Here is a 15,900-nt window from a genome sequence, read left to right as displayed (position 1 = left end):
AATGAATTAATTATAACATGACATTTTTGAGAAGACAGAAAAAATAAATATTTATTTCTGAGGACATCTTTTTTTTTTTCTGTCCATAATAATCAGATAACGCCCAAACACAGACATTGTATTGCATTTAATAAATACTGGGTGTGCTAGCTTTTTTTTAAATATATTTTATACAATGTATCTTCTGACAATAAACACAGCAATACACAAATAGCTACACTCATATGGAGACACATTAGCAGTGATATCAAAAACACTGGTGACACCAAACAGGTTTGGGGCTATTTTGTGACTGTGACTGGCATCGATAAAACATATTCTGATGTGGATATCGGAGCCATGAAGATATCTGCTGAGGTTTTGACACCCATCTCTAAATTTTCTGTTAAACTGATCAGATTCACAAACATGAAACTATCTGATGAATTCAATCCCCCTCACCTGCGCTGCTTTTGCTTAGTAGCAGAAGATCCTGTCGTGTTTATCTCAAAACCTTTACACACAAACACCTGCATGGCTACGAACCACCGACGCTCTGCCACTGCACTGAGCATCTAGACTGAGTTGATCTCGGGAAAAATCATGTGATCGAAGTCTTCACTCTCATATGACGGGTGCTTGGTAACTGAAAACCTCAGCCAATGTAAAAACACTTTAAAAAAAAAAAAAGCAGTTATGTTCAACACATCTAATGGGGGGCGGCATGGCTCAGAGGTGGAGTGGCCATCTGGCAACCAAGGGGTTGCTCGTTCGATCCTCCCTCCCCCGGTGACATTGTCCTAGTATCCTTGAGCAAGATACTGAGCTCTTATTTGCGCCTGATGGCCCTGCGCCGGAATTGTGACTTGACCAGGGTGAACCCTGTCTCTCGCCCAATGTCAGCTGGGATTCAGCCCCCCATCCCCCTGCGACCCTTAACGGATAAGCGCAATAAAAAAAAAAAAGGATGGATGGACGGACAGCTATGTTAAACATATCTGACTGAAAATTAAGCTGATTCTTCTTTGACCTGTGTTGCACCCCTCTAATGAGTTTGGTGAAAATGGTCACGGAATTTTGTTTTTTTGTTTTTCGTAACCCTGCTGACTGATCCCATAAGCTACTTGGTGGCGCTACAAATGCCTTGAGAGAGGAACTATGAATTGTGCAGTGGTGTATCTCATATGATTTGACCCTCCGAGGACCTCGATCAACTAGTAAATGGAGAAAGGCGAACCCATCGAAGTGGTTGGGACATAGCGGCGATGCACCTGTGATGTCCTTAAACAACAGTTACACAATCAGACGTCCATTTCAACTGGAATTTAACACTATCTTGAGGTAATAGTGAAGGAAAATCACAGTTACTCCAGGAAATATCAACTAATACTAGACTTGCAGATTTACACCTATAGACGTTTTGGCATATAGAAACTATGAACCAAAGCGTGTTTATAAAGACAAGGCAACCGAGATCTGCAGATCAAGACAGGCACAGATTGAAAATGGAGTTGGGGGTGGATGTTTAGAAGAAGCTGCAGAGGAAGTGTGCTGCTCCGTCGCACATCCCTGTGAGTCCACCACCTGCTCAAAATCAGCCATCAAAGCCGCAATTGCAAGAAAGTGACAGCTGGGCGTTTCAGCTTGAGCAGCATTGTACTGCTGCACAGATCTCTATTAGCCATTTTGGTTGATTCCAGAAAGGGCAGTCCACTGACCGTAGATCAGTCACTGATGTGTAAGAACAGAAGCGAAGCACATGATTTAGGAGCCGTATCTCACCGTGATCGATGCATAAATGTCAGAGATAAGAGGAGAGCACAGTATGAGGGCATCAGACGCAAAATTTAGATGCAAATTATGTGCGGTCATGCTGAACTGAATCACATAGATTAGACCGGATATCCTGCAGGTTTATGTGCGTCAGAAGCAAATGCACGAGGAGCTGCACTCAAAAAAAAAATTTTTTTTTAAGACAAAGTAAAAGATGTGGGCATACGGAACAGAACAATTTACCTCTCAAGAATGACAAAACAAAGGAGAATTTGGTTGCTGTATCCCTGAAAAAATAGCATAATTTAAGGCAAAATAAATAACATCCTGAAGCAATTTCAACGGGGGCATACATTCACAAGGTGAAAACTTCAAAAATAAATTCACTGGCAATGATTGCATCTCCTGAATATACAAAGGAGCATCTGGAGAGAAGTTGTTGGCACAGCTATTTTAGAATATAATGAGCAGTTTTAACAACCGATTATCTCTTCAGCGCTTTAAAAATGACAGTATTTCATGAACACTGATTCCTCTCCTGGTGAATACATTACGTGGTTGTGTCTTTGAGAACAATTTAGCACAGAGAATAATAATAAACAGCGGATAAACTGATGGATCACTTGTTTTCTATGAGTGTTTGCACTTTGTGGACCAAGTCTCGAGCCATCATCAGGAGCTGCGGGATGCTGTGACGCTCGGCCATTTCTAAGAAGAGAATTAGAGAAGTACAATTAATTATATGAGGTACATTTCTGAGTAAATCTGAGAGACAAAAAAAATGATAAAATGAACAAGGAGCACAATGGCATCTTTGAGGTAGGGCTTAATCAAATTTTAGTCATGAATTTGACCTCCTACAATTAAATTTACACGATCAAGATGACATTGATGGTGATATTAGGAATAGTCCCCTGCAGAACAAACCATGTGCTCCGTGGTGACCATTGGCTGCAGATACACCATCAAAACAATGGCAGGCAGCGAGGCATCTATGCCACTGTGCTGAGCTTCTGAATGTACAATGACGGCTGAAGCAAATCATTTTCAGGCCATTCCTAGTTTGCACCCCTGAAATGTAACAGTGCGATCAACTTTCAAAACAATTAATAATCATGATAAATAATCCCCATTATAAATTGTCCATAATCATACAGCCCTACTTTGCTTCCAATTCAAAATGTAACATCACCTGATTGCTGTGACTGTCATTATGAATAAGCTCCTGTAAATGCAGATATGCAGTGTACAAATTTACCATTGAAGAACTTGATGATGTCTGTGAAGTCCATGTTATTTTCTAGGATGATGTCTCTGTACATCTCCACAAGTGCCAGCGCAATGAAGAGAACAAAATGCTCTGAGGAGGTGTACTTGGCTGCCCAGATCGTTTCCCAAACGGAGAACACATCATCGTAGACCATCTCTGAAAACATCAGTAAATCAGATATCAAGAATTAAGTATCATTTATCATATCAGAGCTCAACTCATCATCCTTGTGTGTGTCATCACCTCTTTTAAAGTCCAGTAAAAACCAGCGGTAACAGAAGTAGAAGTGGGTGTAGTCGCCATTTTGCTGCATCAGTTCAAACAGCTCAGAGTCCAGAATCTAGTTAACATGAAATTTTCCTCATTAGATGACAGCTGACGTACGTGTGCATGCAAGTACAGGGCACGTGTGTGCGTACCTGGATGAGAGAACGCATGTTGGCAAAGTGAGAGTCCATGGCACCTCCGTGAGGAAAGTTTTGGTTCATCCTCTTCATCAGTTCAGTGAAGCAGCTAAATGCCATGACCTCTGAGAATCACACACTTTACTCAGTTCATGTGTATTTGAGGAAAGCAGATGTTAAAAAACAGTCAACGCCAGTATTTGGTAGAATTTGCTTTTTTTGTCATCCTACACGATGAATGGCAGTGGATGGGAAGTGTTAGCATCATCAAACAGATAAGGTTCAGGATCCTGGTTCAGCCACGACTAGCAGGAGCAGTTCTGGCTCTTCAAAAAATATTTCATTTTGTTGGCTGAAGTTTTGAGATGCTGCGTCACATCACTACGCCCAGTCCATAAAATAGTTCCAACTCTGATTCTGAAATTACAGTTTCACATAATACTAAATTATTTGATTATCAAATGTTATTCACAACCCTAGTTTGTAAGAAAAGAGGTATGCTGATCTAACTAGCATTCAAAAAGTCTCCAGTGCACACTCCAAGGACAGATGGGATCTACCTGCTCGTCGAACTCTGTGAAGGATGGAAAATTTCCCAAAAAGCTGAAATTTTTCTTTCAAAAGTTTCACTGACCATCATCTAGAATGACCAGAAGGGGAGCCAGCAGATCACACATGCCCTGGACATATCCCGTATCCAGATGTTGCCAGACGTAACTACAAAAACAGTTCAATTGTTATCATGGTTTTTAAAGTCAGACTTTGTTTTCAAGTACAAAAACCAAAAATCTGTGTACCTGCACATGATGTTACGCAGCTTCTCCAGGTTCTCAGGAGTGAAGTACCAGTAGGTTCTGTCACAACGTCGCACATCTTTGTCAATGCGATGAAGGTTGATCAGGTACATGTCTAGTGTTTCTTGCTGCCAAAATAACAGATAATTATATTCATTCATGATTTCAAGGAGAAGTATATCTGTCTATTGCGCATGAATCTTACAGAATAGGCTTGTTGGTCTGAGGATTCATCATGTTCGGAGTCTCCTCCAACCTCCAAAGCCTCCGGTGCAGCGAGCACATTCTCCATCTCAGGCTCGTCTTCAGAAAGGCCCAGGTCTGTGCCCTCAGGACTGGTGTTACAGGCTGTGTCCAGATGGTTATCTGAGATAAGGTCCTCGCATCCCAGTTTCTCTCTCTGAGCTAGTGTGAGGGGGGGCGCAGCAAGGCCTGCCAAAGGTCTGGCCTTAATTTCCTCCGAAGTCAAACAGGTTATCCCTGCAGGAATGTCCTCCATTTCCAAGGCAGAGGGGGAGTCATCCGAGTCTGCTGTATCTGGAGACTGCCTGGAGTGGGAAGATAACGAAAGGCTCCCCCTAGATGCTGACTGAAGAGCATTCAGTACTTGCCTTACTGGTGAATTTGAACCAGGTTTCTCAAATGGAATTTCTGACATTTTGTCTTTTTTTATTTCAGCCAAGCCAGAAACAGCTGCATCTTTGCTCTCCGACTCTGTGGCACAGGCTTTGATCATTTCTTCCTTTTCAGAAATGTCGGTTTTTAATTCAGTTGGTGGCAGAGGATCTTTTTCTGCCATAAGCAGACAAAATGACTCCGTTTCCTGGTCTTTGCCATTCTGTGTTTGAAATGTCAAGGCCTGTCCGAGTGGAGGAGCTTGGAAATATTCATTCTGAATCTCGGTTTCCAGCTTAAGAACATTTGTGTTCTCTGGTGCAGATCTCAGATTCACTGCTGCCTTTAGGACATTTGATGGCTCATTTGTTGCGACGTCTTGTTCTGCTTCGGGTTTCTCCTCAGCCTCACACATATCTTGCGTCTTAATCATTTCAGAGTCCTCAACAACCACATCGCTTTCTATCTCCATTTTCTCTGAAACTTCCTCCTGGGCTGTTGAGTCATCATCTCTCTCCTGCTGTGGTCCGGTTGCAGATTCTTCTTTTAGGACCACTGACTGCTGAGAGGTTGTAGATGCATCAGCCGCTTCAGTTGGAAGAGTGCTGTTGTCTGAGTCTGGAAGCTGGTTTGGCAGACCTTGGGGGGAGAGGTTGCAGGAGGGGAGCTGAAGGGATGCTGTGGAGCCATCTGGAATGTCCTTCACTGGACTATTGTGCTGCAGTTCACCTGTGTCAGGCCTGGGCTCAGTCTCCGTCTTATCCTCAGCCTCCACCGATGCAAACACCTAGTGAACAAAGGGAAGTAGAGAATGTGTGACGCATTTTTTAAAAATTCATATGTAATTAAATCAAATCAGGGGCTTTGTATCTGTTAGCTTATTGGCTAAAGCCCCTGATTTGATTTGATTTGATTTGATGGATCAAAAATGTACTGCATGGTCACAATTCATTTTCCAAAGCATATAAAAAGTATATTACTATACTGGTCTCATTCTATTTACTGTATCATCCCAGTGAGCCAGCGTGCACAAAACCAACACCCTGGCCCACTGTACCTCACCGTTATTCGTCCTGCAATAACATAGCAAAATGGTTACACTCTGTTCAATCCAGTTTGCCAGGTGCATGATCACTCGTGCAAATATAAAATAACTGATTGCTTAATATTGCTGCCTTGTACAAAGTACAAGATTTAAGAAATGACCCAACATTTTTGTAATCCATGACCAGCAGTCAAGTTGGCCTGGTAACAAAATACAACCCCCCCCCCCCCCCAAAAAAAACCAAAACAAAACAAAACAACAACTTTATTTTATCTATTATGCAAGCAAGTTTCTGGAAGCTGACTGAAATTGAAATCAATGCAAGTCAATGGCTGCTGTAACTGCAAATCTATGTAAAAAATGGAATGCTTTGCTTTGGAAAATTGAATAAATTACTGTATAAATCAAGTGAAACTTTATTAAAAAGTCAGACTTCATTATCCTCCATAGGGGAACTTTTGGGGGATAAGAAAGCTTGACCTGATGATTAAGTTGTCAACATTTTGCATGCAAACACACATGCATGGTCATTTATTGTTTTAATGTGCATTTTCATTGGACTGGAGCAAAATCTGAAAATAGAACTACCTGTGCGCTACTGCTGGAATCACTTTGTGAGTGGACATTCTGGTGATCTGAGCTGCTACTTATAGATGACTGAAGTGAAAGCATTACACAGAAGACAAAAAAAAAAGCAGAACTGTGAGGCCAAGTTGCTTGGAAATTTACTCAAAATACTATGAATATGTAGTCCCCTTTTATCTTTTTGTCTGTCATAATAATGGTTGCGTAATTCTGCATATTTCTATACAAAAAGGGCAAACTTGCATCGGTACTGATGGTGGAGTCCCGCTGCACCGGTCCTCGTTCCACACTGGCTCCAGAGGAACATCTGGCCAGGGCCTCCGCGTGTTTCTCTCTCTCCCTTTGACGAACGATGGCCTCACAACCCTGCCACTCCTTCATATTTTGCTCATACATCGTGCGCATCTGCTCATCAAGCTGAAACAGAAAACCGCTCATAACACAGTGCGGGTATTTCACAACCAGTATACATGAATCAGCATATAGAAATACCTCCAGCCTGCATTTCTCAGTCATGTTGAACTGGTAGTGTCCCAACAGGAAGGGCCAGACTTCTTTTCTTAGTGAAGGAGCCACACCACCAAAATACACAAGCCTGTGTATCTCGCTTTCCTTGTAGGCCTGTATGAGAGACATTTTCATTAAAAAAAGTGGACGTTAGCGAGGTCTTATGAGGAGAATGAAGTTAAAGCCTGTTATTGAGTTGTTCATCTTACAGAGCTGTCCTCCAGGAACTTGCCCCAGACCTCCACAGAGAGTCCTCCCTGTGCATCAGAGGGCACATCAGGATCAACAATAGTGGTGTTGACCAGAGCTGAAAGGTGAGTACGAACTGTGGACAGATGACGGCAGTAGGCCAACCCTGTAGCCGGAAGTTAAGAGTTTCACATTCTCCGTAAGACCACAGCGATGAATATTTCGTATCGAATAACTACTCATTTTACTGAGGACTTGCGAATTTGAACTGCAGTTGACTGCACTCACATCCATAGAAAGCACGGGAGATTATCTGGTACTTCATGGTGTCACAAAGCAGCTTTAAAGGAGCCCTGGTTGAGAAGGGAAACAACAAATGATAGTTAACTGGATTAATCTGAGGACAGATGCAAGTCTTTTCAGGGAAGTACTGTGGTGGAAAAATGATTAAGATGGACACATGGTTTGTCCTGAGAGGCTCCAAGCTCTGGTGAGATGAGAAGCAACACTCAGACAAACTGTTGCTGAGTCTGAGCAATTCTTTAATCTTGCAAGAGGGAAATTTGTTCAACACACAACGAGCACGTGCTGAAGAAGAATCCACAGAGTACACAGTCACTTGAACCTTTATACAATCTTGTTATACAATCTTGTCTGAGAGCTGAAAGAAAGCTGTCATATGAAAAGAGGAAACAGAAGTTGAACTCTTGCCACCTTTCACACCTGCCAGAACATTCAGAAAATGAAGAACATTGAAAACTTATGCAGGAACGGGAAGTCTAATATCAGATTTTTTTCAGACATTCGACTTTCTCAAACGTAAGGTCACTCTTAACCACAGACATAGTGTAGAAAAAAAACAAAAAAACAACGAAACATTGTGACGCTAAAATTTCCCATTACAGTACCTTTCTTGATTGCAGCCATTAGGCAGAGAGCCATCAGATGAGCCATTCTGTGAGCAGGAAGAGCAGGAGGACTTTCTGGGGGTCGGCTGCCACATGTTCATCCCCTGGTCCATCAGATCTAAGGCCACTGCACAGAGCAGTAGCGCTTATCATAAATAGTTTAAATGTCTGCAAAATACTGTCATTAGAAAACGAAATGTGGTGGATTCCATTCAGTTTTGGGGCAGAGTAGTTGTAGCGCCACCTGGTAGCACAAGGAAATGATTCATTTTTGGGTTTGTTTGTTTTTTCACCTTACTGACTCACAAATAGAGCCATCTCAAATTTAATTCGAAACTGATGAACTGATGTTCACTGAATACAACCCTGGTGAAGACAAATGCATCTCAAGTGAACTTGTCTTCTCTGTTATTAGAGTAAGCGATGTCATCTGTGATGACTGGTTATTAGATCAGATTGTGGAAACCGACCAGGCCGACACTTACTGAACTCCATCTGATTTCCAGGAAACAGGATTCGAAACACATAATCGGTCCCTTCATCATCCTCTTTATCTGACACAGAATCGCAGGAGCCATGTGGACTCCTCTTTCGCAATTTGGGGAAGACCTTTCCCTGCAAGTGGAAAAAACACATATTTGAACTTGAAGTGCAAAAGAATTGTTAAATGGAGAATTATTACCACAGAAGCTTTTTTTTTAGCTTCTGCTCATGCTGACTTTTCCTCTCTGATTCCACAGCGGTGGGTCCAGCTGTCCATGAGGCAGCAGGCCGGTCTCCAGGCAAGTTAGAAACTGGAGCAGGTGGCCTCCTTTGGGGAAATGTAGGGGAGGTCTCTGGATCCCATCCTGGCTCACCAAAACCACTGTTCCACCACTGTTCACTGAGGAATTAACACAGTGAGAGCAAGATTATAAAAAACTCTCTTAAAGCTCTCATCAGATGACTTCAGCTCTTCTTGAATGAGTTACTGAAACTACCTTCAGTACCTTGCTGGTGACAGTGGAGATACACAATCTCCTCCAAGCGAATTGTCATCGCGTAATCCCAATAAACACTGAAAGAAATATGAGACAACGGGGTTCAAACACTGTAGACAGAAGTTCATTTCCTCACTGGATCGACTTCTCCTGTATTAAGCTAACCTTTTCTCAGAATCCAGCTCCCCCACGTTGCCATTCATCAGCTGATTGGGAGTCCATTTAAGTGTCATGAGATCTGCAGTCTGATGCAGTGACAGGTAGCCTGGGATCGCCTCCATGTCATCTCTCTGAAGGCACATCAACACATCATGGTCAGGGCAGTTGCAGCAGTAAAGCGGGTACAAATGCTGTATTTATCATTGTATTTAGCATGAAAAAATATTAAAAAGTACATACCGGTTGCACCAGAACATTATTTTTTCCAAATAAGAGTGTGGCTCTGGAGTTTTGGTGCAGTGATTCAACATACTCCCTCACCCACATGAGAGGGCGATCATCCATGCTACCGCTGGACTGTCTCTTCTGGATCTGACACAGGATTACACCCAAATGATTAGACTCTATAATTGCACATAGGTAAAGGTAATTAAATCCTTGACAGTCTAACCAGGGCGGGTCGTCTGGAAGGAGAGTCCTGCCGACAGTGACCACTGTGGATGCGATGCCGCTGTACGAGCTCGTCAGCAGATGGATCGGTCCAAAAGTGGTCAGCGGTTTTAACTTTGGTGTACTCCAAAGCACAAGGACCAACTGTAAAGTGAGATTTAAAGTAATGCAATTAAAAAAAAAAATATATATATATATATATATAGACTAAGTAAATGGGTAAGTTGTTAAAGGTTCAGGGTTACCCAATAGAGATGCAAGAATAGGTCCGTCTACAGGATCCATTAGCATGGCTTCTTTCTCATAAAATGTACTGCAGGAAAGGATAAACAGGGAAATCACAGGCGCAATTTATGGTCGTAGTTCATGAGAGGCGCACAGAAATCAAGACCATGAAAGAATCAGTCTAGCGGGGGATCGTTTTCTACAGTCGCTGACTTCAGTGAGCTATAGAAATACCTGCTGTTCTCTACTAAATAGAGGACAATCTTGTCCAGGAGCTTTTCCATCAGTGCAGTTCGGATCCACAAATGCTTCAGAGCCTGAGGGGGGAGGTTCATCAGCTTGGATTGCCTGCTGCGGTCATTACTCAGTGAGGAATTGTTCTGCTTGCTGAAAAACAGTTGACGCCCGATAAATGAGAAGTCTAAATAGATTATAGGATGCTGCAAAGTTTCAGTATTTTTGGAGGCCAACCCGCAAGTTAACATCATGAAAGATTCCCTCAACCAGAAGCCAATGGTGTTTTTACGTGGGATTTTTGATAATTTTTAAAAATAAGTTCTACGGATAACAAAAGTAAATGAGACTTTTGGTGTTTGAAGCACAAATGCAATGAAATACAATGCTAACATTACACAATGAACAACCTGTCCCGTGGACGCATGACATCGGTGTCACCACAACTACCTTGTAGTCTTGTTCAGCCACTTGTTGGCAACCACCATTTTTAAGACAAAGAAACACCTCAGAATTTATAAGACTGGTATTTACTGATGTATTTTACACCTTAGAACAAAATCCTGAAATATTCAAGCTTGACTTTGAGACGAGGGAACCGACATTCAACCATGCTGACCACTTTCCAGGTTTTAGGAAATCCTACCTGCACAACTCTACATCATGAAGCAATACGGTTCATTATAGCACATAAAATGAGGGTGAAGAAATATAATTGAAGGGACAAAAGAAAAATACATTAAACAATGAAATTCACTATGTACCTGTTTTCTATGAGCTGTTCTAGTTCCTGCACTTTGTGGCAAAGTTGCTCAGCAGGTGAAAAACTTTTAGCCACCTTCATGAAGAGCGCTGCAACCTTGTTGCTGCACAGCAGACCGGCGATTCGGCGCTTCAGTCCATGAAGCACACAGGCCTCCACCACAGCTACACACACACACACACACACACACACACACACACACACACACACACACACACACACACACACACACACACAAACACATACAAACACAAACACAAACACACACTAAAACACATTAGTCTGAATCTGATGATGAATGTGTTTACTTGCCTTTGATTTTGGCTCATTTGTCATGAGAACAATTTCATAAACTGATAGTGAAAGCCTCAAGGCATACATTTTATTTCTAATTATTCATACAGGTGGAAAAGAAAGCACAGGTGGCCCAAGTGGAAATAGTCTGACCTGCACCGTCTACTGTTGCTAGGATATGAAGGATATGAATCACACATGCCTCACTCCTGGTTTGTTTCGACACCTTTAAGGGGTGTTAGTCTACTTTAACACATACTCATTATCTACCTCATTGAAGAGGAATGAAATTTACAATAATAATAGGTCATTAGAGTTGATAACTTCTTTACAACGTGAGGATGTAGAGACTGAAATGTGATGTGGCTTGAGTAGAGGACATTAACTATCACTGTACTTGGCTGTAACCAATAAGCCTCTGTCTTGACCACTGAAGTCAAACACATCTTTTTTTTTTTTTTTTAAAGAATAACGCTGTTTCATGTTCAAACAGCTGAATCTCTCCCTCGCCCATCAGAGAAGGCCTTAAGGTGGCCCATCGAGCGCGTAACCCAATCTGCCAAGACACATCATCGCACTGTAGCCAAGCGATGGGGGCTCAGTGTGCATTGTAATCAAAATACAGCAAAAAACATTTTACCACAGAAGGATATGATGTGGCTGCTGTCAGCATGCACAAATTTCCTCGTTACTGCCTCCTCCATGATTTGCTTCACCTAGGAGAGAAAGTTGAGCAAGACTTAATTCTGGCTGACACACTTACATGAGGTGACAAGGGATCAAAACAAGAAGCAGACAGAAAAGAAAAGAGGAATATGTTACAAAAAGGACGCAGTTGAAAGAGAAATGCTAAGAATTCTGCTTGTCTCCTCTACGAAGAAGAAGAATAGGAGAATAAACATGATTTACAACATATAAAAACCTGTACTGCCAACAGAATAATAAGCTGGGCTCCCGATTAGCTAACCTTGAGTTCACAATCCTTCAGTTGGCCTGTCAATGTTTTCATGGTCAAGGAAAGACAGAGAGGAGGTCCCCAGAGCTACAAACATCAATGCAACCTCAGCTTGAATTTTTCTTCAGTCTCCAGGCTCTCTGTTATGAATATGTACCCGAAACAACCTTGAAAACACAACCAGGTTTGTTTTCTCAGAACTGACAAAGCTCTTTGCAAACAGAGAGAGCTACAGAAAATACTAGACACTTGTTCTCAACGCAGGTTGAATAGAATTTTTAGTGATTTTATGACAAGTAAGCAGTTTAGTTAAATAGAATGGAACACAATCTGGACATTAAGTGTAGCTTCTTCTTCTTTTTTTTTTTAAATGGTCGTTTGTCATCATTTTCAATTCAACCCCAAGGAGTGTGTGAATAAAATTTGACATTTGAGACGGAGTGTGTGACGGGTTTAAACACATTTTACTCCATGATAGGGATGTAACTAGATTTTGGACAGACTCAGCGATTCTATTGTCTCCTCTATCAGTGCTTGTGTATATATATATTGTATATATATTTGGGTTTCCGATGTACCTTTGAACACAAAAGCTGAAATAAGTAAACCCAGTCATTTTTATGTGGGTTGGCTTATTTTGTAGCCCTATGATTCAACAAGCTTTTCAGATTTGATGTCACTTTACCAGCACAAGGGGGCACAGGCTGGTTTCACTGCCTGTAGACCTGTAACTTGGAGCATTTTGACCATAAATACATGCTAATATGAGTAAATACACCCTCAAAGTGAAATTACCATACTAGGAAAGGGGCCCACGGACTGTACAGCCATTTTAATGTTATCATTCGATATTGTTTGAGGGCCCCTGTCAGTTATGAGACCATTCATTGTGTTCTCATCCCTTGCCAGTGAATAACAACTCTCCTCATGCCCTTGAATGTCTGGTTCTGATGTCCAAGGCGGCACCTTTTGGCATCTGTATGAAAGCTACAGATGCTTTCAGCTCTTTTGACCCCTTCTGCTGACCCTATACGAATGGTGGGTGAGAAAAACTGGACCTCGCAGTGATAGACTAATCTTGGAGTCCCATTTGCAAGCATATGTCTCACGCGGTCTCGACCCACTATGAATGGTGATAGGCAGCTATTTACAAGAGTTTCCATTTCCTATTTTTTATTATCTGTTGATGCAATGACTCAAGCATGAAACCACATGACCAGGTTTAAGGAGAGATTCTGGATTTGGTTAAAATAGCACCTGTGTCAAGGTCGTACACGTGTCACTCACGATGAGGCTCAAGCTCTGAGCGTGTCATATTGATGTGGATGCGTTTACACTGGAATTAGTGGAAAGCCAGCTGTGTCTCACACAGATGCCAATGGAAAGGGTCCTTGTGAATCCTTATGATACCAAAAGGCGTGACAAAGTCTCGGTATCTGACGACCCGGAACAAAACAGGGATGAATTGTTCCCAGGTGCTACATTACTTCACGGCAGCACTGCAAGTTGGATCGATGTTCATGTGTTCATAAGACAAGATTTAACTGCAAAACTGACTGAGTTCAATGTCCGATAAGTTAACAGAATCAGAGATGAAGTGGTGAAGTAGCCCTGCCAGCAGATAGCAAGAAATAACTTCCTTATTTCAACAAACACATCAATATTTTTAATTTGGGGGGCGGGCGGGACAGCCAGATGAAGAGATAGACACCCGTTAGTGCATTAGTGAGCTGAGACCCACAAAAACAGGGTTGCTAGTTAGCTTAGCACAATGAAGAGTAGTGGATGGGAAGTGTTAGCAAAGCTTTGTTGAACATCATTAAACACATTTTTCTCCAGAACTGTCTTTGTTAAGTACATCCTGAGGTATATGATAACATTCGCTATGAATCGAAATTTAATTCTAGAATCTGATCTTCTTGCCTGACACAGCAACTCAAAAGCTCCCTTGTAACTTTGGCTGATAAAACCAAACATTTATTGATCATTAGAAGAGTAGGAGACATCCGGACAAACCAAAACCTGAACCTTATCAATTTGATGACTTTGACAGAGGTATGCTAACACATGACCATTGAGCTAAGCTAACTTACGATCTCTAGGGGTCTCAGCTCCCTAACTCACACACAGGGGAGAGCAGGGTATCAATGTTCCTTTCTGGTTTTGGGAAGGATGGACAATAGGCGTTCTTCACCTAAATGTTGGTGTATTCGTTTAAACAAGTGTTATACTGATATTACTAAAATGTGTCAACATCCTTAACTATGAAGCAATGAACTTTAACCTTTGGTATCACAATCGGGAGGTATTGTATCACACAGAAGACATTAATGTTTAAAAGAATACTGACTTACAGTACAATTTATGACACAAACAGAAAAAAAGCAGCTCCGACGGGAAGCAAAATGCTCTTATTTCAGTGTTCAATCTATATCTATATGTCATGGCTGAGCCCCTCCTTGCTGCAGGATCTGTACCCGGAGTCATGTGTGTTTGCAAGGCAATGAGTCACAGGTGAGGGGGAGCACAGACACGATACGCCTTGAAGTACCGGGCTTTCTCAGCAATGAATAAAACATCCTGTTTTCTCTCCCTGGTGAGCCAATGAGACATCAAGCAGTCTGGCAGGGTCTTTGCTCCCTCTAGTTTCCAAATGGTCCAAATTGAATTGGACTTTTTTGCATTTGATTGATAGAGTACACAACAAAATTTACAAAAAAAACAACAACAACAAAAAAAGCTAAGGTCACGCCTTGAAGTTTCTTAATAATCTATTACATTTTTCAAGTTTAGCAGGATTTCTTCTGAGGGAGTGGAGGTTGTTTTAGGATATTTTAAAAAAAGACATGCTGTGCTTAAACTGAAACGCCTGACTCTCTACACATCCTCTTGGTAAATGTGATGTTGCTCCTATCATCATCATCACCACCATCATCAGTACCATTATCGTCATCATCAGCATCATCATCGTCATCACCATCTTGTGCCAGTCGACCAGCATTCAAAACAAGTGTGCAATTTTACTAATGCGTCCATTCTTACTGGGAAATGAGTTTTTACCTGTCAAGGCCCTCTGGCGTCGTGGCCAATATCCACAGAAGCGCGCACAAACACGCACGTACACAATTGCGCGCGCGCGCACGCACACACGCGCGCACACACACACACACACAGAGTCTGATTACAGCGCCAGTAAGCACAAACTGAAACGAGCAAGAGCATAAATAAACACAACGAACCTCTTTCTTCACATTGCGCAGCAATTTCTGACGTGTCTCAGCCTCTATGGCAGCAGGAAACAGAAGGAATACGCTGATCAGATGATGTGTATCTGAAATTACTAATGATAGGCTCACGACATGCAGGAACATAACAGCGGCGGACGTACCTCCCATCGCTCCGGGCAGGATGCAGCGGCTGACACGCACTGCTTTTGTGTTGTTGTTGAGGGTGTTCTTGACAGCAACGTGGATCACAAGCTGCTTGTTTAAAAAAAAAAAAAAAGAAAAGGAGACGGAGACGGCTCAGCAGTGATGGGCGATGTGATCTTAGCGACTAAATTAAACCTATCTGCTACCTCTCCACCAACCAACACCCCTTTAAAGTCACAGTAGCCTGAACGTTGAGCTGCACAGCACCTATACACCCTCCACTCCCTCCGACGCGCTCACAGGAGCAAAAAACCAAAAACAAAAAAACAAAATACCATGAGGCTGAGGTGTTTTATTGGTTCATAATTACTCTGAATTGTCGATTTGGCGTCTCATATCT

The 15,900-nt window shown here is 42.0% G+C and overlaps 1 protein-coding gene across 4 annotated transcripts; it reads right to left on the bottom strand.

Moving 5' to 3' along the window:
• Positions 1-19: 19 nt before the first annotated feature.
• On the bottom strand, positions 20-15,660 carry sgsm1b (small G protein signaling modulator 1b). Of its 4 annotated transcripts, XM_086188404.1 has the most exons (26): positions 15,518-15,660; positions 15,369-15,412; positions 11,815-11,890; positions 10,882-11,044; positions 10,118-10,270; positions 9,904-9,971; positions 9,660-9,802; positions 9,449-9,580; positions 9,215-9,339; positions 9,050-9,126; positions 8,789-8,952; positions 8,555-8,684; positions 8,070-8,196; positions 7,450-7,514; positions 7,182-7,327; positions 6,958-7,086; positions 6,709-6,882; positions 6,469-6,537; positions 5,565-5,622; positions 4,426-5,474; positions 4,224-4,348; positions 4,061-4,143; positions 3,442-3,551; positions 3,266-3,362; positions 3,011-3,178; positions 20-2,460 (listed from the first exon to the last, which is right to left on the bottom strand). In XM_086188404.1, the coding sequence occupies exons 1-26, from the start codon at positions 15,522-15,524 to the stop codon at positions 2,372-2,374; spliced, it is 3,771 nt and encodes a 1,256-aa protein (XP_086044530.1). In that variant the 5' UTR covers positions 15,525-15,660; the 3' UTR covers positions 20-2,371. The 4 variants fall into 4 exon arrangements, with proteins under 4 accessions (XP_086044530.1, XP_086044527.1, XP_086044528.1 ...); XM_086188401.1 differs by having other exon boundaries at positions 4,426-5,622; XM_086188402.1 differs by having other exon boundaries at positions 4,426-5,622; positions 9,059-9,126; positions 15,518-15,659.
• Between the last annotated feature and the right edge of the window lie 240 nt (positions 15,661-15,900).

This window comes from Aulostomus chinensis, chromosome 19 (genome assembly GCF_037954235.1).
Source record: "Aulostomus chinensis isolate RoL2024-O1b breed Wild chromosome 19, RoL_Achi_v1.0, whole genome shotgun sequence".
NCBI lineage: Eukaryota > Metazoa > Chordata > Actinopteri > Syngnathiformes > Aulostomidae > Aulostomus > Aulostomus chinensis.
This window is presented reverse-complemented; position numbering and strand designations above follow the sequence as displayed.